The sequence below is a fragment of the Mus caroli genome, chromosome 2, assembly GCF_900094665.2.
Source record: "Mus caroli chromosome 2, CAROLI_EIJ_v1.1, whole genome shotgun sequence".
Taxonomy (NCBI): Eukaryota; Metazoa; Chordata; class Mammalia; order Rodentia; family Muridae; genus Mus; species Mus caroli.
The window spans coordinates 165,728,111-165,756,087 of record NC_034571.1 but is presented as its reverse complement, the minus strand read 5'-3'; the positions used below and the strand labels follow the sequence as shown (position 1 = coordinate 165,756,087).

General features: G+C 49.6%; 2 protein-coding genes across 2 annotated transcripts in view; one reads left to right on the top strand and one right to left on the bottom strand.

Moving 5' to 3' along the window:
* The first annotated feature begins 242 nt into the window (after positions 1-242).
* Apcdd1l (APC down-regulated 1 like) lies at positions 243-26,516 on the top strand. The gene is given in 9 exon segments (XM_021179855.1): positions 243-312; positions 2,764-2,901; positions 5,679-5,935; positions 10,980-10,991; positions 10,993-11,140; positions 11,143-11,587; positions 11,589-11,672; positions 26,165-26,308; positions 26,408-26,516. Coding segments are annotated over 9 exon segments (1,407 nt in total).
* Positions 25,796-27,977, bottom strand: part of Vapb (VAMP associated protein B and C) — a 39,171-nt gene continuing 36,989 nt past the window's right edge. Inside the window, exon 6 of the mRNA XM_021153711.2 lies at positions 25,796-27,081. Within this exon, the coding sequence (XP_021009370.1) occupies positions 26,923-27,081 (159 nt within the window). The 3' untranslated portion in view covers positions 25,796-26,922. The remainder of the gene's footprint in view (positions 27,082-27,977) is intronic.

Below are 27,977 nucleotides of genomic sequence, written 5' to 3'. Positions count from 1 at the left end.
GCCAGACAGAAGATGTTTCCCCCAAGGCTGGAGTGCCACAGCATGGCATAGATCTAGCCTCCAACCTAGGTGACTCCCAAGGAATGGGCTCTTTAGATGTGAGGACCTCAGGGCATCTCTAGAGCCCCGCAATCAAGGACTCAGGTAGCATCCACACTCCCCACAGCCACAAACATACCCCATATGGTGTTTGTGCAAGTAGCCTGTCCCTAGTGTTCTAGCTCCCGCTAACACATCGGGCCATGGCAGATCATATTTTCAGCTCTGGGAGCCTGGTCCAAGCAGTTGGGTACTGTAAATTTAATTCTGCAGGTAATTTGAACGATGCTATCTAATTTCAAATGTCCCCGCTCTTATGAGTGCAAAAGCAACATAATTTTTAATTAGTGGGCAAACAGTAAATACTGAACGGCAGTAAAGTGGACACCACTGTTAATTAAAAATCCATGGTTGATAAAAATCAATTTGGTCCTTGCTTTCAGGTCCCTGTAAAGAGTTCTGTGACCCAGCCATGGCCCCATCTGCCGGTAGTGGTTCAGCTAGTTAAGACTTTCCTGTGGGAGAAGAGGAGAAAAAGTGGGGGGGGGGGAGAAAGGAAAGAAAATCGAGGTCTGTCCCAAAGCTGTGAAGGGGCAACGGCGTGAGACTATTTCTAACTATTAGTTGGGTTGGTGGTTGATTTTTTTTTTTTAACAAACTTTACATTGAGGTTATGGGAAGCCAGCATGGCTGGCCTCTGGGGCTTTCTTCACAAAAGTCCCCATTGTACGGGGCTTTGTGTGTGCATTCGTGTTCTGAAGACAAAAAGGTCTGACTATATATTATAGTCTCCCAACGTAATTAAATCCTTTACTTCTCGCAGAAGAATAACATGCACGAAAGCCCACTTGGGGGAAATAGCATCTGTAGCTTTGTGACAGAGCGTGACATCTCTTCTCGGTGCCTTCGGGGAGGGTGTGAGGGCTTCCTTCCCAACAGAGACAGCATCTCTTCCGAGGACCAGAGATTCATGGAGACAACCACTCTCTCATTTTCAGAACCCGTGTGCTATTTCACTGTGAAATGTAAGCTTCATTTCCCAACCAGGCAAATAAGGCTGACCCCTCCGGAGTCTTCTCTGCTCCCATCTGTTCACCAAATCAACACTTTGCGACAGGTTTCATTGACACCGGTGATGTTCAAATTAACCTGCAGAATTGAATCCAGAGAATCCAGCAGCTTCCGACCATGACTGTGGCTCAGAAGCATCACAATGTTCTCTGGCTGACAGCTTAGACAAGTCCGTCTCGGTCCGGGACTCGTGGGCTCAATAGGGATACCCATACATTGACCATAGTGATCTGGTTCAGGTCATATTGATACTGTGCCAAGTTAATTCTGAACACCCCATCTTCTATCTTGCAAGACTTCGGTAGCCTTGGTTCCCCAAGTGACGATGTGCGCACATTAAGAAGACACCTTGCCTTGGTGACTGTTTGGTTTTGTTTCTCCTGCTTGTCTGACCACGATCAACAAATCCATTGATCTCTAGGGCCAAGGGCCACACTCAGATCTTTACTCTCCACACATGTGTCCTGCACTCTGGATCTCCAACTCAACTCCCGGTGTTCTCACTGGTGACCCAAATGAGGAGCAGACACCCTGTCAGGCTTGAATCTGACAACCTGGGCTCCAGTTCCGACTTTTCTTGGTGAGTGCCACAAACCCACGGAACTGAACCATCAAGCCACAAAAGATGGCTGCAAAGATCACAGGACATACCACAAAACCACGTGGGTCCTTACTTGATCTGTGACACCATTACCCTCATTACTAGCTACAGCACTCAGCTTTCTCAGCTAGTGACAGGGTCCCCAGAGATTCTGCATGTGACTCCAGATCCCAGGAACATAAACTTCCCTGAGAGATTGCTGGGCACAGAGAATTTGGGGTCCAAGTGTAGAGCAGATAGAGCTCTGAGGGGGGAAAATGGGCTTCCCCTGGCCTCCCCTCAAGCACCGCTGGAAACCTGCAGTGGGGAAGGGATGGGAATATACTGTGAGAGAGTTTCTCTACCCCATCTGCAGCCTTCCCTGGAGGCCCTGGCTGGCCAAGGTTCTCTGAGCCCCTCCCAATCCACTTGGGCCCCAGGCTCAGTGGGAAGGGCTGGGTTGGCAAGCCTGATCCAGTAGCTAGCGTCTGGGATCAGAGGCCACCATGAGAATAGTCACTGCTGTAAGATTTGGACACTGCTCACACTAGCATCCTGCCATCCAGGCTGTCTCAGTTGCCCTTCTGAGTTGGAGTTGACAACTCTAAAGGGATTACAGCTCCTTAGCTGAAGTCTTGAGTTCAATTCTGAGCAGCAGTTAGGAGCTGTGGGGAGCTGCCCCCCATGCCCTTGCCAGCCCATCCTGGGGTCACCAGAAGGACCCCTGATGCTTAGTTCATCCTCAGACAGCTCCCTCGAGGTGGTGCTGGCTCCTGGCCAGGCTTAGGTAAGAGGGCCTGGTGGGATACGGTCTATGTGGCTGCTCTCCGGCTCAGGTTCTCGTCTCCCGCCACGCACTCAGTGAGCACTGAATAGACCCTGGTCTGTGGCCTACTACAGAGAAAGGGACAATGACAAGCCTGCTGCATGCAGTCAGCAAGCATCTGGGTTTCTGGAACCTGAGGCGGGCAGTGCAGCCTGCTTGGCCCCTGACACAGGGCGAGCAGACAGGCCAGGCAGCACACATGGTGCCTGTGGATCAGGTCTCTGACCAGGTTCTTTCTCCTTCACAGCTAGCGCCAAAGAAACAGCTGGGACTTCAGGGGGTGGCTATCTACACTGGGAGCCCCAGTGTCAGCAGCCAGTGCCTAACGGTATGCCCATCAGTGTGGTCCTGCTCCCACACCCACTGGGCCCTGGATCTCAACTGGGTAAGACTCCCTTAAGCTGCCAACCATGTACTGCTGGGCTGAGTGGGAGATGTCTCCCTCTGAGCCTTGGCATTGACTTCTGTGAAGTTGAGTCGATTCTCCTGGGTCCCCAGAGGCTGCCTTCCAACCTGGGTGCTTGTTTTCTCTCCTCTGAACCTGGCATCTGGAGGAGGAAACTGTCAGGCATCACGTCCAGCCAACAAGGGTAAACTGAATGATACATGCAGCCTGTTACACACACACACACACACACACACACACACACACACACACGCGCGCGCACTCAGGCTTGCCTCTGTTGAGCTGGTGCACTGGGCGCACAGTAGGGTATGTGCTAAAGAGGCAAACGGGGATGTGTATAGTGTACATTTAGCATGGCACTAACTGTGCTGCAAAGCGGAAACGGAGGGTATGGTAACAAATGTCCTAGAGGGTCCCTGGAGATGGTGACATCTGGTTGAGAGAAGTCCCCATTCTGAGATCCACAGGAAGATGGGTCAGGCAGAAAGCACAACTGGCTCAAAGAACGGAGTCAGGAAGTAACTGGGCAGAGAGAACCCAAGGTTCCCACCCAGTTCTCCTGCCCTGCAGCCATCCACCCTCATCTGCCTTAAGCATCAAGTCACCCTCCCTCCCAGGCTGGGAGCTGAGGGGGAGTGTGGCTTCCTCGCTTATTCCCGCACCCCGCCCCCCCCCTCCTCACACCCCCTGGGTCTCCTCAGCCCTTTCCATTCTGAGGTCAAGGACTGAACTTGCCCTGTCCTCCACATGCCTCCTGAGCTCATGAGGAAATGTGCCTGCCAAACATCTGCTAGCGCTTTGGGTGCCGGGAGGAGGTAGGGCGCTGGCTCTCCAAATTGCTCCTAGCACTTTTCCCAGGCTCTGGGCTGCAGCCCTACCTTATTCAGCCCAACTGGGATGTAGGCAGCTCCTAGCAGGGTCACTGAGTGCACAGAGAGGGAACGTTATGTCGTCCATTCTGGCCTGCAGCAACACTCCGGAGCAGTTCTAAGAAACTTCTAGAACTTTCTTCCTAGAAAGCCCTACTGTACTCTCCAAATAGGCCTTGTTGCTTTCTGAGAGGCATGTAGAAAGGGGTCAGTAGGGCTCAGACTTCGAGATGGTAGTCCTGGATGTTCGAGGAAGGTCATTCCATACTGCAGGCCCCATCTGAGGTTCTCAAATGTACAGGGTGAGACTTCCCTCACTATAGCAACCGCCTGTTCTATTAGCAACTTACAATTTTTCTTCAGACCAACTTACTTTTATGTACTTAAACATATTCATGCATCTTTACAACCTTATTGGGGTATAATTGGCATACAGTAAACAGTACACATTTATAGTGTGATATAATTATTTTTAAAGGATGCCTAACATCGCTGTGGATGCCGAGAACAGCCACTCGCCGTAAATAAGAGGTAACTGTGAAGAGACTCAGTGAAACAAAACCACATAATTGGGTTCTCTCTAGATTCATGGCCCATCTCAGCCTCAGCGTCTGCTCTCGCTGGGAGAAAGGGAAGCTGGGGCTTAAGACTCATTAGGCCTCGGCGGAGGCTTTCTCCGTCATGTTAGCAGAGAGCCTGAAGGAAAACTGGGAGCCATTTTCTGCTTGGATGATAACAACTTAAGTATGAAATCCATATTAAGATGGCAACCCAGGTGGGCACCAGGGAATGAGGGGCGTCCCCTGCCACCCACAGCAATGAGGCCTTGGGAAGGTTTTCTATCCTTGGCTATGACTATGGGGCTGGGAGTCAGTTTGTTCCTTTCCACTTCTGCACACCCCAGGGCCTGGTTACTCAGCTAGCAGACAAGAGCCTGAAGTCCAGGTCAGCTGACCACCTCTCTCTCTCTCTCTCTCTCTCTCTCTCTCTCTCTCTCTCCCTGTCTGTCTCTCTGTCTCTATCTCTCTGTCTTATCTCTCTGTCTCTATCTGTGTGTGTGTGTGCACACATGCACACGCACAAGTGCAGAGGTAGGTTGTCAGCCATTCTCCACCTTAGTTTTTTGATACACTCTTTCATGGGATCTGGGACTCTCCATCCAGCCTTAGAGAGATCCTCCTTCTCTACCTCAGAGCTAGGACTATAGGCACACACCACAACTGCTTTTCACTGTGTGGACAATGAAGATGAAACTTGGGGGACACTATGGTCCTGTGGCAAATACTTTACCCACTGAGCTATCTTTCTGGTCTTGTTTCGGTATAGTCATTTTCACCAACAGCAATGCAGGGTGGCTGGCCCAGATCCTCCAGCAGCCTGCGACCCCTAGAGTATGTGTTGTCGGGCCCTGGAAACAGCTTGCTACTGGAGGATGAACCAGGGAAAGAGGGCACTGGTCAGAGAGAGACACTTGAGAGATGTCCCTCTGCTCAGCGTCTCTGTCCTTCCCTCGGGAGGTAATCCAGGACAGTACTGGGAGCCTGGCACTAGACTAAGAGACAGCGACCAAAGCCCCAGTTAGGACCATGAGGTTTGACCAGAAGGAGAACTGGAGACCTTTTATGAAGATGACAAGATGGAGAAGTCCTCCCACCCTACCCCCACTGGGGAAACTGAGGCTATGGGGCCCAGGCTTGAGTGAAAGAGGCTGGGGATGCCAAAGCTTAGCTCAGAAAGAGGGGAACACCCAGGTAGGTTTTCATTTCTCTGCTCAACACACATCTCTGCCCCAGCAGTGTTTCCAATTCATGTGCCAACACCATGCTACCTCTATCCAGATGCCAGACCCCATTGCTGTGGGTGGCAGGGGACGCCCCTCATGTACAGGACGGCCGCCCCTAGGCCAGGCCTGGCTGCCAGGGATGCTGTATAAGCTGCTGAGCTCCCAGGTCCCAGGTGACTGCATGGTGGCCCTGGGCTTCAGCATGCATGAACTCAGTCTGCTGCACCTGCAACGTCACATGCAGCCTGGCGTGGCACCCCATCTAGTCGAGGAGTTGTTCCTTGGGGATGTCCCCACAGACTGGGCAGAGAGACAGCACTGCCGTCCCACTGGCTACCAGTGTCCCCTGCAAAGTGCACTGGTGAGTATGAAGCCCTGTGGGGATGCTCTGGCACCAGCCCAGCAGGTCCTATAGTCAGATCCTGATAAGGGTCTGCCCCACTCTTCACACTGCCCTCAGCTCTGGTCAGCTAACCTCAGGACATTAGTACATTCCAGTACCTCTGTGTGAGCCTTCTGGTCTCCACTTCTGCAGGGCTAGATGAATTTTGTAGAGAATAACACAGTTCACCCTCCTTACCCTAGCCATTCTTGGCATGCATCTCCTGGGTTTGGGCTTCATGATTCTTGCAAGACCCCATGCCTGTCCCTGCAGGGCACAGTGGCTCAGGCAGGTTTCTTCCTGTTTGGTCCTGTTTACCTGGTCCCTCTATTCCCCACTCTGCACATCTCCTAACACCCAGCATCCCTGCTGTTAGGGAGCCTGCCTGTCACCTCCTCGAGGGCACTAAGCCCTTTCTCAGGGAAGATCTGTGGCACCACCCAGCGTGGGGTCTGGCATCTGGATAGAGGCAGCATAGTGTTGGCACATGCATTGGAAACACTGCTGGGGCTGTGGTTCTCTCTTAGTGACATCCTTCAGGAGCCCAGGGTGACCAGGGGACAAACCACTGATGTGTATGTGCACACGTGCTGATGTTATAGGGTGTAGCATCAAACTCCACACACGTTATGGAGTTAGTATAATGAACAGAGGTGGGGTTGGGCTGTGGGCAGAAACTCTCACTACTGAAGCTTAGTGGAAACAAAGGAGGTGGGTGGTGTTTAGGACTGTGGATTGGGACCTGGGCCTCTGTGGGTCCCTGTGAGGCCTGTGGTCCTTTGTTCCTGTCTTCCTTTGTTTCTTTTTTTCTTTCTTTCCTGTTGTTGTTGTCATCATCATTGTTTGAGATAGACCTTCTCTGTGTAGTTCTAACTGTCCTGGAAGTCACTCCTTAGACCAGGTTGTCCATGGACTTAGAAATCTGCCTGCCTCTGCCTCTCAAGTTGCTGGGATCAAAGGTGTGCTCCACCACTGCCTGACTTTTTTTTAAAAAAATGTTGTTCTCATTTCTAACACATGGTCTATGGGCTGATCCCCAGAATAGAGAGGCTCTAGCTATAGTGATCAGCCCCTCCATGAGATTCCAAAGAGACCCCAAGGCGGTCATACAACTTCAACTATATGGAAGCACCATGCTGTCCCTAGACTGTAGAAGAATGGGGCTGTCAGCCTAAGGATGGGATTGGTAGAGCTGTTGATGCTGAGACCCTCTCTGGCAGCTCTTAATGCCTGAGCACCCTCCTCAGAAAAACATTGAGAAAAATCTTTTGAAAATTTAAAAGGCATTGGGCAGCACTCAGGATACAGAGGCAGGAGGATCTTTGGTTTGAGGCCAGCCTGGTCTACAGAGTGAGTTCTAGGACAGCCAAGGCTACACAGAGAAAGCCTGTCTCAAAACAACCAAAGGGGAGGGGGGGTGAGAGAAGAAAGGAAAGGAAAAGGAAAAGGAAAAGGAAAAGGAAAAGGAAAAGGAAAAGGAAAAGGAAAAGGAAAAGGGAAAGGAAAGGAAAGGAAAGGAAAAGGAAAAGGAGAGGAGGAAGAGGAAAAAAGGAAGGAAGGAAAGGAATGAAAGAAAACAAAAGTAAAATATAGAAGGCATTGTCTTTAAATGGAAGCCACTTACACTGAAATAGCCTTCAGATGTGAAGCTGTGACATTGGGTAGCTGAGAACAGGAATTCTTTCTTCACTGTCAAGTCCAAGCAGTAGTGATAAGTGCAATGTCTGGAACACGGACGAGGGACAGGCTGACACTCAGGGGCAGCTGGTGACACTGGAAGAATACTGCTTATTGTTAATAGAGATGAAGGCAGATTAGGACTCTGGGTCAGGAACGTCTGACCAGCGTACCCCATATTTATTTAATCAGGTTAAGCATGGTAGCTCACATCTGCCATCCTAGCACTTTGGAGGCAGAGGCAGGGAGTTCTCAAAAAAAAAAAAAAAAAACCAACAGAACAACAAAGTACAAACAAATGGACAGAGAGAGGGAAGAGAATAAATTCAGCTCTCTCTCAGGAGCTGTTTGAACCTTGGGCCATCCAGCCATCACAAAGCATATATTGAGTGCCTACTGTGTACTGTACACTCAGTTGCAAAGCTAGCTGGGGCAACTGCTGCTCCCCCATAGCAACCGCCTGTGAGAATCCCAGGGGTGAACACTAGTGAGGAGAGTCCAAGCCCACCTGCCTTCCTTACACTTTCCAAGGGTCCCCAAAACCCAGGATCTGGGAGGCAGAGAAGCAACACTGCTGACCAGAAAGAGAGCCTCAAGGTTCTTACAAAATGGCCTCAAAATAAATCGCTTTCCACTGAAAACTGCCTCTGCTCCTCAAGCCTTAATTCAGGGGAGGTGAGTTCCAAGAGACACCATAAAAGCTGACCGGGTCCCCTCTCCTGGGAAGAGTTCAGGGGCCACTATCCCTTCCCTTCCTGCCACCTGGCCAGTCCCGGTGGCCTCCACAGGCTGGAAAAGTGATTGAGAAACAAGACACATAGAAAGATGTCATTGCAGACCAGCGCCAGATGCACAGACATTAAATTAAAGGTCTGCTCAGCCACCCCCCTCCTGGGGAGGGGGAGGAAGATCGTTTGAGAAAAGGAAACGCTGCAGTCAAATCCCCAAATAGTGCCTCTGCTCTCGGGGGGCCGAGCCTTGCCCACGACCCAAACCAGATGGTAAACACTGAACATTTTTAGAAGTTAATTTAAAACCAATTTGATCCCCAAATTTATCACCCGGATATAGAATACTAATCAATCAGTCCGTGCTCTACCACAGTCATCACCTCTGGGGCTTAATTAGGAATTGGTACGTGCCATGGGAGAAATGGCGTGCGTGGTGGAATGGGCTCACATCAGTATGAAGTTGGCAAGTGTGAGTCTGGGGGCTTTGTCTGTTAACACATTGGCCTCTGTTGAGGACACCCTGGAGACTTTCAATGGGGACAAGAACATTGTGTTATACTCTTTAGCCGCCCCTGAACAGGAAATGCCTCTTCTGTCCCCTCACCCACCTGCTCTGCCCCCAATCACTTGTCCCCCATGACCAGTCAGCTCCTGCAATGTCCCTCTGCACAGGGATCATACACATATAAGGTCACGCGTGTGTCCCCGTGAGTGTGGCAGGAAAGAACGACTCGGTATTATTTCAATGCTGTGCATTTGGTCCTGTCAATACACATTAGTGTGAGCACAGTTCAGAATGTAGGTTAAAAGGCCTAAATTAGAGGGAACTTTTATCAGCCAGCTTCCCAATTACCAACACTCTGGCTAACTGCCACTGCCTCCTCCATCACAAACAAGTCTGTCGCCATTTACCAGGGATTTAAAGTGCCTTCCAGTCCTCCGGGTCAGAATCCCCCCAAAAGCAGCAGCTAGGCCTGATGGTGTTCATCTGTTATCTGAGCCCCGTGGAAGCTGAGACAGAAAGGACTGCCTGGAGTTTGAACTCGGCCTCAGCTATATAGCAAGGCTCTCTCAAAATAATAATAATGAGAGATAATAAGAATAAGAATAACATCCAGAAATAAAACTTGATATAGGGTCATGTGCTATAGAAATAGAATGTCAGCCGCCTCACAGGAATAAATATTAATAGTAAGAGCTTTGAAAGGGTGGCAAGCCAAACAAGAAATAAATAAATAAAGTCCTCCCCCTTGCCTTTCCTGCTTGGGCCTCAGTTCTGTTCCCTCAGGAACAGCGGGAACAGGGTTGTCTGCCAGCTTCCAGGTCAGCGCTCAACAGTGGCTATCCCAGGCCATCACGTTTTCAGAGCAGAAGGCTATGCGTTGACTTCTGGGCAGCATCTCCCTTTAAGGAAAGACGAAGGAAAAGCGAGGGGGTGGGAGGAGACAGGAGTCTCTGTCCGGTTCGTTTTTTGGCCTCTACTAGACTTTCTCACTCTAGAATGTAGACGGGCCACTTCCACCCAGTGAGATTTAGTGTTTCCTGTTGATGGGCGTTCACTCACCTCAGCAAAGCTGAGCCTGGGGTGACTTCAAGTAATCAAAAGCCAGAAAAAAAATGCTTCAAGAGCAGGGTCTCCAACGCAACTTGTTTTGTCTGCTGTAATATACGCTGGAGGCAGGGCATGGTGGTTCCTGCTCTCAATCGCAGCACGTTAGAGACATAGAAGAATCAAGGCGTGTCAGGCCAACCCGAGCTACAAAGCAAGGTCAAGCAGAGGGAAGGACCAGCAGGCCAGGAAGATGAGTCCTGTTGACAAGTGTGGGGTCAATGGAGAGACTCTGCCTCAGAATATGGTGACATGTGCTATGAGGAAGACTCCCCTGGTCAACGTGAGGCCTCCACATGTGCCTGCACACACAGGAACATACACCCTCACCCCACATCTACACACACACACACACACACACACATACACATCATACACAGAAACCATGCTGGCGTTGCTGCTCCCTGGACAGAGGACGTGCAAACTGCCATGCAGCTCTGGGACAGGTCCTGTGGGGCAGTGTGCAACTGTGGACAACTGTGGCAGGCCATCCAGCCTCTGAGTGTCACTGTTTTCTGTCAAACAGTGGCAGGAGGGGTTCAGCATAACCCCCTAGCATTAGGCCAGGCAGGCTACCTGGGCAAGGCTTCTTCTAACCCACCTAGATACGTCAGTGGGTTTCTCGTCCTTTCAGCAAGTGTGTGTTTACAGGGAGTCTGGGAGTTGGGGGGCATCAGGACCTCAGCCTAGAGAGTTTTTGCAACTTCCTGTCTAGAGCAGAAGGGAAGGAGGGAGAGGAAGACCAACATGAGGAGGTGACTGGACAGGGCTGGAGGCTGCTTTACAAACTTCAGGCCATTGGTGGGCTCAGGCCCCCTCAGGGAAGAGGGTGACTTTGCTTTCTAAGTCCAAGGACACCCAAGGACACCTGAGGGCAAAGACAGCTGGCAACCAGTAAGTGGGACTCACCTGTACCTGACTAGGCTTGGGGCCCTGCACTGGGCGACCATTCCGGTTAATGCCTGGCTCTCCCTGCTGCCTGACGACTCTATTTCAACTTTGGCAGCACCACACTCCCTCCGCCCTGCCTGGCTTGCAGTCTTGTTGTCCGTTCTGACCAGTACCACCCGCCTGTGCTGCCTTCCCGGCCAGCTCTGCCACTGCGCCTCGGTGGCCACTGGATCAGCATGAGCTGTGAAGCAAGGCCAATGGTGCTGTTCCTCACATGGGCTTCAGATTTAACGACCACCAATGCTCCTGGGAAGGGTACTACCATCATTTCTCTGACCCTGCCTGCCGCCAGACTACCTTCACGGTGTTTGCAGCTGGCCACTACTCCAGAGGTAGCCCGTCCTCCAGGGTCCATGGTGGCACTGAGCTGATGTTTGAGGTTACTTGGGTCCATGTGACCCCCATGGACCAGGTCACTACAGACATACTCCACTGCTCCAAGCCAAGCAGCTGTGGTGGCCCAGGGTTCTGGTCAGTAGGTACTGAGAGGGACGTCACAGCCACCAATGGGTGCCTGCCCTTCGGCATCAGGCTCCCACATGTAGAGTATGAGCTGTTCAAAACGGAACAAGACCCCCATGGGCAAAGCCTGCTCTTCATTGGACAGAGGCCCACAGATGGATCCAGTCCTGACACTCCTGAGAAATGTCCTATCTCCTTCCAGCCCCAACCCCCTCTGCAAGAGGCAGGCCCAAGAAGCCCCCAGGCCCTCACAGCAAAGGCCTCCAATGCAGAAGCTCCCCATTGGGTGGGCACCATATCTTCCTGTCATCTCTCTCCCCATGATACTCCTGACTCAAGGACTGGCCCTCTTTGAATGGCTATGACATCAGCCTTTAACTTCTGGGTAGCCCCTTGAACACTGTATGGCCCTCCTACAGACAGCCACCTGGCTCTGTGTTGTTACCGCATTCAGGGGAAGGTCAGCCCTTCTCCGTTGCTCTGTCTTGGATGGACATCGACCCTGCCACTTCTAGTCTAGCCTGTATTCAGGGGTGCAGACCACAGACCTGGATATGGCTGCAAAATGTGGTTTCTAAAACCCTACTGCTAGTTTTAATCCTGTCGCTGAGGTTGGTGTCAGTCTACCGGCCCTTCGTCACCTTGGGTATTGAGACAGAGAGAACATTGTCTGATGGTGCCCAAGGTGCTTCCTTCCGCTTGGCCAGGTTCTGGGTTGCGGTGTAGAGATCATTAATTTGAATTTAGCAATACAAACTCAAGCCAGGGCATGAATTAAAGATGCAGCTTGGGGCTTTCAGTGCCTCTCCGCTCTCTGGTAAAGGCCTTGTCTCTCTGGGGCCAGCCAGCTTTCTTGAGTTCTGCCTGTTGGCATCTTTGGGCATCTGCCTTCGCTTCTGTAAGTCAGACCTCAAGCTGGCAACACAGCACACGGATAAATCCAGTCCTCAAGGGCCACAGAGCACGGAAAGAGGGCTTGATCTGAGCTGAGACCTTGGCCTCTCCCCGCAGGCTGCGGCCTCTAAGTCTCCCTCGCCCACGCCTAGCGCCTGCAAGCTTAGGGCTAGCCAAGCGGGGGCACAGTCCACGGAGGAAAGTGCATCTCTGCCTTTGGAAACTAATTAATACTAATGATAGCTGCAGCACAATGTGCTCTGTAATTAGCCCTTCATCTTCTTCCAGAATCTGCCGCTGTCAACAGACGGGGAGGAACACAGCAAGCATCTTCGGGAGTGCCCCAGGGGGAGGTCAGGGCCAGGAGGCTGCATAGCAACATCTGGAGGCAGGACCCAGCAAGCCTGACCCCCCAATGTCCCCACACCACGACGCTAATATATCGGGTTCTCATCCGCTCAGGGGGGGGGGCTGTCATCATGGTGGGGACCCTGCTCCTAGGCCTAGGCCTCATCTGCACACTGCGAGATTAACTGGTGTCCTAGTGGGCTCAAGGGTTTTCAGGGCTGTGAGACACTTGTTCCCAGCTCCTTCTGCCTCCTCCCACCCGTGTCTCTTATCACAGATCTTGAACAATCCTATATGAGGCTAATGATGCATGCAGAGGAAAGCCCTTGGCCTCTCTGAGACAGTGTGTGGTTCAATCAGGCCAAGGAGACTGTTCTAACTTATTATCCATTCTTCCCTGGGAGTGGGGAGGGGGAAGGCACCAAGTTAATATTCTCTGTGGGTCTCAGACAGCTACGAGTGTTCCTGGCATATTTACCAAAGTACAAGAAATAATTAGATTATTTACAGTCCTGGACTACATGGCAGTGGGGAGGGAGGTTAGCCCTGTGGGGATGACAGTAGGTGTCGAGGACACAGCCATGGCTGAACGAGCCTCTGAGGCTTGAAGCAACCATGCCAACGTTCATCATCAAATTTAAATCTTTTAATAAAGTTAAACAGCCTGAAAAATGTTCTCACTGGTTATTAAAGTCAACCAACGGGACTATAGTTCCAAAGAAAAGACATGTGGGAGAGAGGAGAGAGGAACAAAGCAGGGGTGAAGCCCAGCCTGCTGCGCACTCCCAATACCCCCTCCCTCATCCCTCCATTGTGCCTCCTATACAGAGGAGCACCGAAGCTCTGGCTGTCTGCAGCAGCGTCCAGCCAAGGCTCCCTACACCCCAGATGTGTCTGCCTCTCTGTTTCTTGATCGCAGAAGGGGGCTGGCTGGGGATCTCTGTCACATATCCTCCCTCGGCACTTTTATTCATGTCTCAGACTGAACACTATCTCCTCAAGAAGGTGAGCATTAGTGCCTCCCCCCAAAACATCACCCCCCTCTTCCACCCACCATGGCCACATGTTGATCAGTGTTAGAAGGGCTTTTAATTCATTCATGTCTATCTTCTAGACAGTGTAACCCCACCTCAACATCTTCCCGGTGGGCTCGGAAGTGCCTGGGGCCGGGTGGAAAGGGCCTCAGAATATAGGTGACTCTTGAGGATACAGGGACTGGTGAAAGCCAAAGGCCACTTGTGGCCTCCCTGGTGGGAAAGACTGAAGCAATTTCTCTGTAGCTTCCATATGGAGACATGTGGGCGCAGAGAGGGGCTTGGCACAAGGCTTCACAGTAAGCAGAGGCTTGGGTCAGCTGGATCCCGGCCGGGGACAGAGGTCAGGGCTTTCTAGGAGGAATGTGGGGGCTTCTTGCTATAACAGGGAAGGTCGTTTGGAATGGCTCAGCAGGTCCTGTGCTACCTGGTTACATACGCTAAGTCAGAGGGTGCTTCTGGGCTGGGCTGCGTTCGCTATGCCCACTATGGAGAGAGCTGACAGAAGAAAGCCTCTTTTAGTGAGGAGAGAAGTGGTGGGCAAAGGCCAGGGCCTCGGAACCCCCAGGCCTTGCCACCCTGGCAGAGAGAGACCCAGATGCATTCTCCTTGGCAGAAGGGAAGAGCCTAGTCTCGGTTGTGAGGAAACAAAACAAAATTAATGTTCTCCACTGTGTGTGCAGTCACGTTGACAGGGCGGCAAAGCCCGTGCGGTTGATAATTTCACAGTGCAAGTCCCAGGAGAGCAAAAGAGCTTTTTTTCTTTTTAATAAAAAGTTTAGATTGTACACAGCTCTTGGAGGCCCATTAGCTACCAGACTCTGCCTAGCAGAAGACGTTGTTTCTTTGCTTTTCTCTAAGCGAATGTGTTTAATCTCCCAGCGGTACCACCGAGCTGAGAAGCAGCGTGTGTGTGTGTGTGTGTGTGTGTGTGTGTGTGTGTGTGTGTGCTGCTGACGCTCTCTCGGTGTGTCCTCTCCTGGGAGCCAGGGTGACTCAGGCTCTGGCTGGAGCTTCTGACGCAGGTGGAATTGCATTAGGGCCCTGGCAGGGGCCGGTGCAGGGCCATTAGTCACTGATGAGGGCTGGGGGCAGGGGTTCTTCCCACTTACAGAGGTGTGCTTAGGGTGGCAGCCGTCCACCTCCCGTCTGCTCAGAGCTAGTCACCTGAAGAGATGGAAGACCCACTTCCACAAAGGGCAGAAATCATCTGTCCACACTGGAGGACTCTCCTATAGTCCGGGCAGCCCCCTCCTCCATGCCAGCCATTCTGTGGTCATCCTTGTTTCCTCACAGAGCTCAGCCCACTCCTTCCGGCTCCTCCAGCCCCTGCTCAGCTGGGTTGTCGCCCCCTACATCTCCATCACACATTTATCAACAACATCCTGTTTATTCACATGTTGCTCCAGAACAGCAGACCTCCTGTCAGGGCCCCTGCTGGGCCTTCCTTGTGCAGTGTCACCTGGCCCTGCAGGCGGGAGCTTACCAAACACTGGCTGAATGGTAAATGGTATCCTGTCTGGAGGCTCAGAATGGGCTCAGAATGGGCTCAGAATGGGCTATTAAGTATCTACAAAGCACACACTGGCTTTAAGCACTCTCCATACTGCTTTTTCAGAAAGAATGGACAGAGCCAAACCCAGCATAAGACCTGGAGGACACTTGGCTCTCTTGGGGTAGTTGGTTTTAGAGCATCGAGGGTAACTCCTGTCTCAGATCAGGAGGCCACGGGACCTGACACTGTCCCAGGCACCCCAAGGGACCGAGAGGCCCTGAACCCCATGAAGGAGCCATAGGTCGGTCAAGCCTCCTGCCCTGGCCCTGAAGGCCTGCCCCACAGCAAGTGACTGGCAGAGGGCTCTAGGCCATCCAGCCCCCAATTAGAAAACCAACAACACTGTGCAGACTTGTTGAGGGGGGCCTCCTCCCAGTGTGTTGCCCTTCCTAGGGGGCATTTAATAATTGATACCTTAGTCCTGGGATATCTTTTTAATCTCTTAGATGAAGGGAAAAAGTAACAAGCAAAGGAGGTCTTGTTTGTTAAAAGAAATGCAAGACACCTGAGGAGGGAGTCCGGCTTTCAGACTCTGAGCTGAAGAGGGTCATGGCTGTGTTCCTCTCCCTCCACTTCCTTCAGAAGTTCTAGGCTAAGTAGAAAGGGAGAAGAGAATGTGGCCAGCAAGATGGGAGTGAGACTGAGGCTGGGATGGATAGGTGGTAGCTCGTCCCTGACAGTAGGCCTTGGAGAGTTGAATTCGTAGGTGGTCAGGATGAGGCTCAGAAGCAAGCTCATGTGTCACAGGTCTGGGCTTAGAGAACTGGCTGCCTGGCCAGCTCACGACAACAGAAGAGTAGAAGGGCTGGGCACAGGGCATCTTTGCAGTGCTTCTAAGTGTGTAAATTAAGGAGTTGTGTCCAGCTAGGGCCAGAGAAGAACCAAACCTTCAACCCCTTGGAGTCAGTGACAACCAGGAGCAAGCTATCATACTGAAAATGATATGGGCTGTGAATCCAACCCTAGTGTTAGATAGCGCACAGCATCCTGTTGTCCATGGCTTCCATAGAGGAAGTGAGCAAGAGCATGCAGCCAGGTAGCAGATGGAAGATGTTAACTCTTTAAATATGCACAAAGTCATGTGCTAGACCAGACAAAGGCCTGTGTTTGATTCTAAGCACCACAGAAAACAGAAAAACAAACAAACACCTGCCTTTCCCAGCTTCTTTGGCTGGAAAAAGCAAACATGTATCAAAGAACAATTATGTCCCTAGAGGAAAAAAAAATCTACATCTGCTAAATATGGTAATGAAATAGGAGGGGCAGGAGGTCAAGGCCAGCTTCAACTTTGTAGTAAGTTGGATATTAGCTTGGATCACAGGAGATCCTATCTCTAGAAATAATTCCCAAACACCAAACACATACATACATACATACACACATACATACATACATTCATACATACACACACACACAACTCAAATGTGTATACATATAGCTAATGCCATGTATGTGTGTGACTCTGTGTGTGTCCATGTGTGTGTGTGTGTGTATTCAAGAAGCAGTTGTCACTCACAAATACAAACTGGGAAAGAAAGAAATCTTGAAAATTACAATATGTAGGAGGCAGAGGCAGGTGGATCTCTGTGAGTTAGAGACCAACCTGGTTTATATAGAAGGTTCCAGGCCAGCCATGGTTAGATTGTGAAACTTGTAAAAAAAAAAAAAAAAAAACAGAAAAGTCAAAAGATTATAAGTTAGAGTTGAAAAATTCCCCAGAAATAAACAGCAGAAATTCGAGGTGATTTTAGATTTTTTTTTTAAGGGAGCTATTAGAAGTGAAATGATGTTTTCAAAATCCCCAAAGGCACAGGCAACCTTGACTTTTACACCCAATACAACTATCCAGTCAAGTGTGAGGACAGAATGGGACAGTTTCCTGTATTTTTCTCAGAAAAATTATGTCCCACATATGCCTTTCACAAAAACCTGATAAGGGCTGTGCTTTTACAAAAGAAATAAAAGAAGAAACACCTAACTAGTCCACTCTTTGGCCCTTATCCAAAGAACTCTATGTCTTACCATGGGGATATTTGCACATCCATGCTTATTGCTGCTCTATGTACTATACAAAAAATAAGTAAGTAAATAAATTAAATAAAATTAAAAATGGAACCAACTTAGATGTCCATCAACAGATGAATAGATAATAAAAACATGGTGCACATACACAGTGGAATATTATTCAGCTGTAAACAAAAATGAAATTGTGAAATCTACAGGAAAGTGGATGGACCTGAAAAGCATATTTAGCAAGGTGAAAGAAAAGAAATGCATGTTCTCCCTCATATGCAAATCCTAACCTAAATTGTATATATGTTTATACGTAAATGGGTATAAGTATGGACATACTTTAAAATTTAGAAATGAGACCAAGGGGCTAATAACAAGAGATGAGGAAGGACGGATCGCAGGCAACAGACACATGAGTCCTGACTGATAATCTAAAGCTATTTTTTTTCCTAATTTCAATTCAGTTAATACATTCGTGTGTGTGTGTGTGTTGTATAAATGATTAAAAATGCAATTTATGTTAGAAGTATAAAACCCTAAGTGAAGCTCCTGGCTTCAGAATGGCTATCATAATTGTTCAAAAGTTCACTGAGAAGCATGGAGGTTGGGGAAATGTTTGAGAGGGTTCCTTAGACCTGCTGCTGGACACTGTTTTCATTTAGTCAATCAGACTAAAGCAATTTTATTTTTATTTTTTTTTAAAATAGTCATGAAATAACGAAATAAATCAGAAAAGGAAAATGGAGACCTAGAAAAGAGGAGTTGCAACCCAAAAGAGAGCAAAGGAGATTTGCTAATGACAGTAAATGGGGCGCATGGGGTGTCAGCACAGACAGGGTCTGGAGTGGGACCTCCAAAGACATCTGGGGAGATTGATATGGATGGGTGTGACTGCAGAGACTTACCTGTCAGGGCTTGGTGTCAAACTGATTGGACAGGGAGACCTAAATCAGAAAGACACTAAGATTCAGTGGGTTCTGAATAAAAGGTTGATTACCAGCATGGCTGTCAACAGCACTGTGTTTGTTCAGTCATAGAACAGGACACTGATATAGCCAAACTCTATGGCATAGTTCTTTGAAAGGAAGGGGAAGGAAAGCTGTGCCTGGGACATGGTTGAAAGACTATCCAATTGCTTATCTTTCATAAGGGGGAAAACACCATACAATAATACAAAAAAATATTAATCTGAGCTCAAAAACCATTCATATATGCATGAGATTTGGAACTGGATGGGTTTGTCGGGAGCAAGTTCTGTTTGGCCAGAGTCGCATGGAAGTCCAGGGTGATACTGCCTACTGATTTTCATTGCGTGGTCATCGGCTAAGATCAGCTTTTTCTTTTTTTTTTTTTAAATTATATACACAAAAGGCCTTAGCATAAACAAACAAAGCCAATCACATTCCTGTCTATCCACACGTGTGTATGAAGTCCAAATTAATTCTAACAATGTAAAGGGCAGATCCCAATGAGAGGGATTTTGAATACTTTAAGGAAGCAAGACAGTGGAGTCATGGTTTGCAGAGAAAACATCGCTACCAGGAGAATATGACACTGGACAATCTGACATGGAGCAGCCTCTACCCTGAGTCTATGGGAAACACAGGAGAGAGGGAAAATAGGCCAAGAACTGAGCCCCGGCCTTGAGCCATCAGCCCTTTCTCACACGTTGGCTGGCTCAATATTGGTGGCTGGTTTTATCATTACTAATGGAAACTATTTCCCCTGGTCAGGAGCCACACTTCAGAGGAGCCACATGACGGCAGGGAGGACAGAGGCACAGTGGGACTTGGCTTTGAAAAGCCTCCTTCCTTCCTACACATTTTCTTAACATTTCTTGAAGTAGCAGAAAGGTCCATTTTTCAAAAGGTCTATAGCACGTATTTTGTGTTTCTTCAAACTTTTACTCTTTCTTTTCTTCTTTGAAGTGATTTTAGTGGTCAAACATTGCTAAGAAAACAGAAACAGAAGTTCTACTTGAAAAAAAGAAAGCTCGGATTGTAAGTGCAATTTCTGGGTTGTTTTCAGTGTCTGATGGGCACCCCACTCCCATTATAGGACCCAGCAAGTTCATAGATCTTTATCCCCTAGTGCATTAACAAAAGACCCTGAGTTTGTGGTTACTTCTGCAGGATAGCTCCACCGCCCCAGCTCCCATCCTGACTGCCAGGACACCACCCCCCATTCTTTATCCCTTCACCAGGAGCAGAGATAGGATTTTGCTTTTGATTTGCAATCTTACTGAACACCATGGGGAAAAAGACCCACAAAGACTCAGGGAACACAAGCAAGTTTGGGCCAATGCAGTCACTGAGTTACAGGTAAAGGTGGAGGTCAGAGCACTCAATGCCAACCCTGAGGGCCATCCCCTCACACACACACACACACACACACACACACACACACACACACACACATCCTATGCCCTTGGCTGCAGTCTTCCCATAAGGAGACAACCCTTTCTGCAGTCACAAGCATCCCTGCATCCCTTCTTTCTGTCAGCTAGCACTGCCTGCCCTGTGTAGATGGCTATTCTCTCACCCTCGACCTGCCTTGACTGCAGGTCTTCATGGCCTTTCAAGTCAAGAGTGTACTCAATGCACAGCAGCTCACCCCAGGCAAACACAGGCAAAAGAAAACTAAGACACCGCATGTATAGTGAAGCATCTGCAGAGCTGTATGAACGTGTATCTGACAGCGTGAACATGCCTGCTGGGCGAGAACCAGCCATTGTTGGGTTTGGACAGCAAAACCTATGTGCACTTTTCAGATGGGCAAAGGCTAATGTAAGGAGATGACCAGTCAGCGAGGAGACAAGGAAGTGGCTCAGAAGGACTGGGACAATAGTGCCGTCCTGGAGGGGGTGGAGTTAGATACCTAACTTCAAAACACAGCCTTCCCTCGTCCATTCGCCTTCTATGGGACAATCCCACAACGTCAGGACTCATCTGCACAGTAAGCATAAACTGCTTCAGGACAGCTCGGCTGGCTGAGTTCTGGGTGCACTAGATGGAGGGAAAGTACCAGATACCGACAGCAACTCTGTGTGATAACACAAAGCGTCTCCAAGATACATTTCCAAGAGGCCAGCTGCATGGCAGAGCAGGTGGGAAAAAAATCAGACCATCTCCAGTTCAGAAAGGGAGTTGGTGTCGGTGGAGAACGAACGGCCTTGGTTGTATGTCCTCTAGTCTTGCAACTTCTTAGCTTTGGCTCCTGTTACTTTTCCAAATGAGGTTAAAACCGCCTTGGTGAATGCTTTCGCATACACTGTGACTTTCAAGTCTGTCAAAAGGGAGAGGCCAGCTCATCTACACTGGTGGTGACAACAGCCTTACCTCCCCTGACAGGAAGCTGGGAGGAAGCAGAGGATACCCCCCCCCCAAGAGAACCCCCTGCAGAGGAGTACCGCCCCTGGTAAGTTCCTCAGAGGCAAAATGAGGAAGCTGACCTAAGTCATCTTAAAATCTGGGTTCTGGTGCAAAGACATGGAATTTTCATTTAATCCGATTTCCTCCCCTAAGGGAGCAGGGAGAACGCAGAGCAATGGCTCCTGGTATGTTCTCTGCAGCACACCATTCTCAAGTCATCCATTCAAAATAATTATACACAGAAACATCATTTACATATATTCAGAGCACACAATTTATTGAACATTATATGGAGACAGCTCATACGGAAGTTTAGGCCGAGTCAGGGCAGGTTTCATCAGGCCAGTATACAACAGGTGAGACCTCTGGGTGAATGGCTCTTTTGGTCTGGACACTAGAAATCCGTTTCCTTCCCTCTGGAAAATGTAAAGTTAGCCGTAAAACCATGGATTTATCACACGTCAGACAACCAACGTGCACCACGACAGAGAGTCCCTCCCTGCTCTGATTCTGTGAACGAGTCCCACACCAGAACAGGAAATACAGCTTAAGAGCATAAAGGAGAGATCAGGGAAGAACAGCATTCTAAAACACCCCTTAAAATGCTCAGTCCCTAAAATGTTGACATATCCTGAGGTCAGAAGTGACAATGCACAGTCACAGGCTGCAGAGATTTTTAGAGATGAGAAAAGATGTAAAACCGGATGGGGAATTACTGAGACTGTGTCTCTCCTCCACGAGGAGGGGCCAGTGACGGGAACATTATATTGTGTTTATTATAGGAAGTTCCAAATGCCAGCAGCTCATATATTTTATTTAAAAATCAAAACAGAGGAAGAGGAGGAAGAAGAGGAGGAGGAAGCATGATGCATTTTGCATTCGACTTAAGACTGCTTACCAGTGAACCACACAATCACTAAATGAATCCTGCTGATTATTTTCTGAGGACCTCGTTGTATGGAAAATAGAGACAGCACTTTAGGAACGTCTGCCACATGGATCATGAACAGGAGGCAGTTTTGTACACACGGTTTCACTATCACAGACAATAAATTCTGGCCTTTGAGGCCATGTAAAAGACTCAATGGGAAAAGGCATTTTTTTTTCTTTTAAATAAATGCTGCACTAGAGGGCTAGCAGCTGAGTCTAGTTTACTTTCTAAAAAGCAAAGAGATGGGAATGCAGGCAGCCCGACCACAAAAAAGATGGAGGCCTTTCTTTCTGTGTTACAGGGAGAGCTGATGAGTTGGCATGTAGTGCGTGCATGATAATTTATCATGTCTGTACGCCATGTAAGCTCTGTACTCTTGTTAGCATGGAGCCTTAATGAGATTGTGTTAAAAGATCTGATTTGTCTCCCATAGTTGGTGTCTTCTGGAGAGAGGCAGAGAGGAACAGGTGATCTGTTTTGTTTCGGCCAGACACGGAACTGCAGCTGCTGCTCCAGTACACAGCAGCCCTGATGGCTACAGAGGCTCATCAGGATGCAGGCAGGGAAGCAGGACAGAGCATCCATCCTGCACCCACATCTATTAGAGAGATGATTAAACCCGCATCAGCCCCTCGCTGCAATACAGCAACTGTAATAGGGCATTGTTACAGGACCAGTGCTTCCTGGTTCAAAATAAACAGCAGCATTTATAGGCTGCAGTGCTCAGCAACACGCAGCCACTCTGCTCCCCAGTCACATCTTTTCATCAGTGGAACCCACACTGTGGCAAAATTCCAAAGTAGCATAACCACAAACATCTGTGGCGAGGTGGATAATAGCTGTGTTTTTTACTGTTAGCTTTCCTTCCTTTTCTGTAGAGCAGAAGCACACATCTTCTAATTCATTAATTCCATTAAGGAGAAAAATTAAAGTAATTATATTCGCTGTATCCACCTCTCTTCCACCTTCCCGGTATCTCTCTGAACCATAATACACAGATGTTTGTGTGTGCTGTGCCTTTAAAATGTTTACACATACCTATGTGCCGGAAATAAATGAAAACAACGTACGCACTGCTGTGGAAATGGCACTAGCCCCCTCCCTTAAGGAGTCTGGCTCCCTTGTGCACTCCAAACAGCAAATATTCTTAGTGGCAGAGCCTCATGTGTTGAACATGCAGTAACAGTCAGAGGGCAGGGAGCCAGGCAGCGATCCACTCACAGCGCCCAAGCTGCCTGCGCCCTATGCTCCTGTGACTGTCGCCTGTCATTTGTTCATGCATTTCTCCACAGGTTTAGAGGGAGCCCAGACACCATGAGCTCAGCTGCTTTCAAACCTCAATAGGCCACTTCTATAATGCCAATTTTAATGAACTTCTCTCATTCACATTTAATTTACAAGTTATGAGGAGCCTCCAGACACAGCAGCCTCACCTCACTGAGACACAGTGGTAATTTTCTTTCTAAAGCTCCCACAATTCCCCAGGCACATGGGCAGTGAGCAAAATGGAAACCACCATATGCATTTATCTTGTGGGATGTGTTCAGGCCACACTAGAGCCCTGGCTCTTCCTCCTGCTCAGCCTGGAAACAGCAGCTGGATCAGGGTGGCAGACAAGGCGGCTGGTGAGCTGAGGTGCCTGGAGCAGATACCTCCCTCTGCCTTGCTCCCTTCATTGATGTGCAGATCTCCAACAAGCAGTGCTTTAGCACGCATACACAAACTGGGGCTAATTTAGTTCCAAACTAAAATGCTGCCCACCTCAACGCACTGGGTCTTTTTTATAGGGCAGAGCATAACTTGAGGTTTTGTGAGGTGCTCTGCAGCCCAGGGTAGTGTTGACAAAGGTTCCCACAGTTGTAGCTCTGTCTGGGGAGAGGAAAGACCTTCTCCATGTCCAATCAGGCCAGGGAACCCTGAGGGAGCCATCGGGCCATGATCCCAGAGAGTGATAGCCCAGCCTCCCTATGCTGCATCCATCCATCTATGCTCTGCAGGGGACTGTTAAACACAATTGCATTTCTGCTCGGCTTTGAGAAGCATTCATTCTCAGTAACAGCAGACAAGGCCAAGTGTAATTAGGATGAGTCTGGTGCCTGCCTTCTGGTTACTTACAAAGTTTTACTCTTCCCCTCTGTCACAGCACAGGGTCCACAGGAGACACAGCTACCACGGCAGCAAGGGGAACATGGGCCTCTATACTGGAGAAGGCCTGGGAAGGAGAATGTCACTCAGGAATACAGAATGACCTAGATCACAGGACCAACTGTCCCGTGTTCCAGTCTCTCCCTTAAAATAAAGGTTTTGCAAACTGTAACTAGAAATTTGCATTCAAGCCAGTTAATTTTGAGAAGCCTGAAAATGACAAACGATACTGCATTTTGGCGTGGACTCTGAGTTTGAAAACACCAAGATCTGTGTGCAAAGAAAAAGCTACAGGCACCATTTGGGAACTGTCAGGCTGCTTACACATGGCACATATGCTACACACAAACACACACATGCACACACGGGGCTTGTTTTCAAATTAATCTGAGGGGCTATTTAGCTCTGGCTGCATTCAGTTCTGTCTGACTCAACACAGCCTGCAGGCTGGGTACTGCTATCTTCACACAGCAATGCTGCTCCTAGGATTTGTTTGAAAGCAGTTAGCTTTTCACGGCTCACTGGAGGCTCCTCATTCCCTCTTCTGTGTTATGTAGGTATAAGCCGTCTCTCTAGGCATAAACTGTCCACTGGTAAAAATCAATTTTGATTTTATCAGTATTTATTACTGCTGGTGCCAGCAGTTTAAAAGACCAGAGAGGGAAAACATGCAAAGTAGGAGGAGAAGAAAATTAAAGCCAGGGCCTCACACGGACAGATAATAGTGCTCGCTGTCTCTAAGAGGTGCTCTGTCTCTTTCCAAGCTTAAATTATCAACTTGGAAATTCAATCAATAGCAGTTGGTGGGACTCTGCTACTGTGTCCATCTGTGAGCACGGTGGCTGCGCTTCCAAAGCCGGGGCACTTAATAAGGAGGGGCAGCGGGCCCTGTAACCATGGAGGACCTGCCCTGGCTGCCGCAAGGCTGCTCTCCTACTGGCTCTCAGCTTCCTACCTTCCAGAACAGCTGATTCTGTCTTCTTTGGAGACGGCAGGGTTGCAGTACAGAGTGACACTCACCTCTTCTGTGTCAGAAAAGACACCCCAAATGTGCACAGCTTTCTTTAGAGCCCCCAGGCAAGTACGCTTCCTACTGACACCTCTCTTACAGCATTCATCAGTGACGGGGTGACTCAGAGATTTACCCACTCTGCCTTACTAACCTCCCTAGAGCTCCCATCATCCCCTTGGTCAAGAAGCCCCAACAACTACCACACTGCCAGGCATCTTTCCGAGGTCGGACTTGCGAGGACCAGACAAGTGGAGGATACCCTTGTATCTGGAGTTTGGTTGTTGCTGCTACAGCAGAAGTGTCTGCAACCTCTGGCCCTCTAAGAGCATTCTGACAGCGTTCACAGTCACCTTCCATGGCCCGAGCCACGGCAGCTCCCAGACACGCTTTAATCTCACGGCAGCTGGCTGTGCCTCTCAAGAGCTTTTCTGGCACACAGAGCCATCCATCCCTTAAGAACACTTGCAAACCCTGGCTCCTGTGTCATAGAGCTAGATGACACCCCAGGTCCTGTCAGAGGCACTGAGTTACTCTGCCCTCAAAAGCTACAAAAGGATTACTGGCAGCACCTGAGACTGCTGAACCTCAGTGTAGCAAGGGAAGCCAGGTGGCAGCTCAGACCTCACCCTCAGCTCAGTTGTACCCTTCCTCCCTTCTTCCCTTCCGCCCTCAGGTACACGGAAAGGGTCTGGAAACTCGGTAAGAGGCATCAGAGCGGGCGGGCAGGGCTGCTGAGCATTTCCTGAGGGGGCCTCGGGCTGCTTACCGCCCGGTCTCAGCCGTCTCCAGCTCCCACCCGCCCACTCAGGCACAGCAGCAGTGTGGTCTCGGGTGTCTAGGCCTGTCACTGAAGGGCCAAGGTCACAGAAGGGGAAGGACAGCCAGCCTGAGATGGCTCCTGCTGTTAAGCTGAAGCCAACCAAAATATAATAATAAAAGTAATAGTAATATATGTGTGTGCGTGTGTACACAGATGTGTGCAGAGTCAAATCATTACACATGTGTTTCCCACTGATGGAGCTCATTTTAAAATCAACCTTCCATAGCACACTAACGATGATTGATAATAAGAACCCCACACAGCAAATGTGACAAAATGACAAAAGGACTCTTAATTTGGGGCTTTATTTTAATCTCTTCCTTTAAGATGCTACATAGTTGAGCAGAACTGGATCGGTCTTTTATGGCATGAAATTAATTCACAGTCAGGACTCTTCATCACCAGCAGATGGATTTGCTGAGGGGCTCCCCCACCCCCACCCCCTCTATGCCCTTCACCCTCTGCAGCCTGACTCACTCATCCTGAGAAGGGCAGGTCAAGGCTGGCCTATGTTTTAGAAGGATGGATGGTAGGGCAATCTAGAAGACTGGGTAATCCAGAGCTGACTGTCGTTAAAAAGAGCGCCCCTCCTCAGGACAGCTCTTACTGACCTACAACAGAACACTTCCTGACTCAGACCCTCCCCATCCCTCAGACCTCCAGAGCCCACAGCAGCAGCTCCTGACTGGCAGATCTGCAGCACTCACTGCCTGTTCTCTGGTGACAGCAGGAACACCCGAGATGAAATAGGTCACGTGTGCATCTCCGAGAACAACTCGGTTCACGACTCGAACCAGCGGTAATTTAGCTTGGTCCCGTCAAGAGAACAGAGCACAGACTTGGATTTCCCTGTGTTGGACCCGCTGGTCCACTCATGTCTCTCCCGCACAACCCACAGGTACACGAGATGTGGCCGCTGTGCAATGCACTTTGGCACCTACAGCTCTGTAGGCCTGAGGAGACGATGCCTGGACAGAACAGCAGGTCTGGGGAAGCCACGTGGGTAAGAAAAGACAACTCACCCCACCTTGCAGGACTCCCGCGCCCACGGGCCAGCCCCAACATGCGAGGAGGAGCTTCTTGCTTTAAGAGTGATCTAGCAACACGTGCCCAGGCCTACCCGAATTGAGCGTGACAGCTACAAGATGCCACTGTGGTTAATCACGGCCCGTCCTACGGCAACAGACCATTCTTTCCCCATCCATTCCCTATACATTTTTAACTTTCTAAAAGATCATTATATTATGCTATATTTGTGTGTGCATTTGTGTGTGCATGGGGAGGGGTATTTAAAGGCAAGACCTGTGAGATGCCGTCATACATTAATTTCTTTTTACGCATGGTTATGATAAATTTGAATCCCATGGTGTGGTAGATCCGTCAATCCAACCTGCCATCCTTCGCATGCGGCCCCTATAAGGCAATCTTCCCTATAATGACACCAACGATAAAGAACAGAACCACCAGGGCCAGCAGCCGGGCGCTCAGGCCCTCCTCCTTCCCGGTGGCCACCAGAGCCGCCACGGGGCTGTTGCTCGGCATCGCCTTTCTCACCCGAAGTCCGTCTTCTTCCTGGGGGAACAAGGGCACATTTCAGAAGCAGCTCAGGGCTGGGCAGACACAATCCAGCCAAACCATACTGTCAGGCACCTCCTGGCTCGCTCTCTTTCTCTCTCTCTCTCTCTCTCTCTCTCTCTCTCTCTCTCTCTCTCTCTCTCACCAACCAAAAACACCCCTCATCTCTCCATGAACCACAAGGAAAGGTCTTCAGAGAGGCAGCCAGGCTTTTTAGCCATGTCTCAGCCTCACCTGTCTACCTGCAGGTCTGACCTTTGCCCTGTCTTGAACCCTCAAGTTTGTTCAGTCAGCTCATCTCTGGGTGAAATCTCAGGTATTCCTAAGCTGCAACCCACGGCCAGCTGTCCAGTAGGGACCTGCATCTCCTGCAGCTCTGGTGGTCTGGAACAGGTCTAGGGGACTGCCAGATCAAGTGTCCCTTCCAGTTTTAAACACATACTATGAACACCCACTGTCCCCATGGGGAAAGAGGAAAACCTTCATTTGCCTTCTAACTAATGCGTGACTTCTGGTCTTCAGGCAGGCAGACACCAGATCATACCCATCACAATCCCCAGGACAGGTGAAAAATAAATGAAGTGTCTGTCTTCCTTTGCTTCTGCTGCAACCCACCCCACCCCCCACCCTGGGCTAAAGGCTCTGCAGGTTCCTCCAACGGCCCATCCCAGGCCCCAGTTCTGCACAGGGCCAGCGCCAGGCCGACCCCGACCCCGACACTGCTGACACTCTCCGTCCTTTTCCTCTGCTTCTTTCTTATCTGCCAAATGCCAAGTGGATCTGCAGCTCTCCACAAGCCTACCAAGGACATGGGTTGTAACCATCACTGTCTTGTCTCCCCCTCAGCCCCACTCACAGGGAGCTCCCAGGGTAGCCTGCTCATAGCTGAGCCC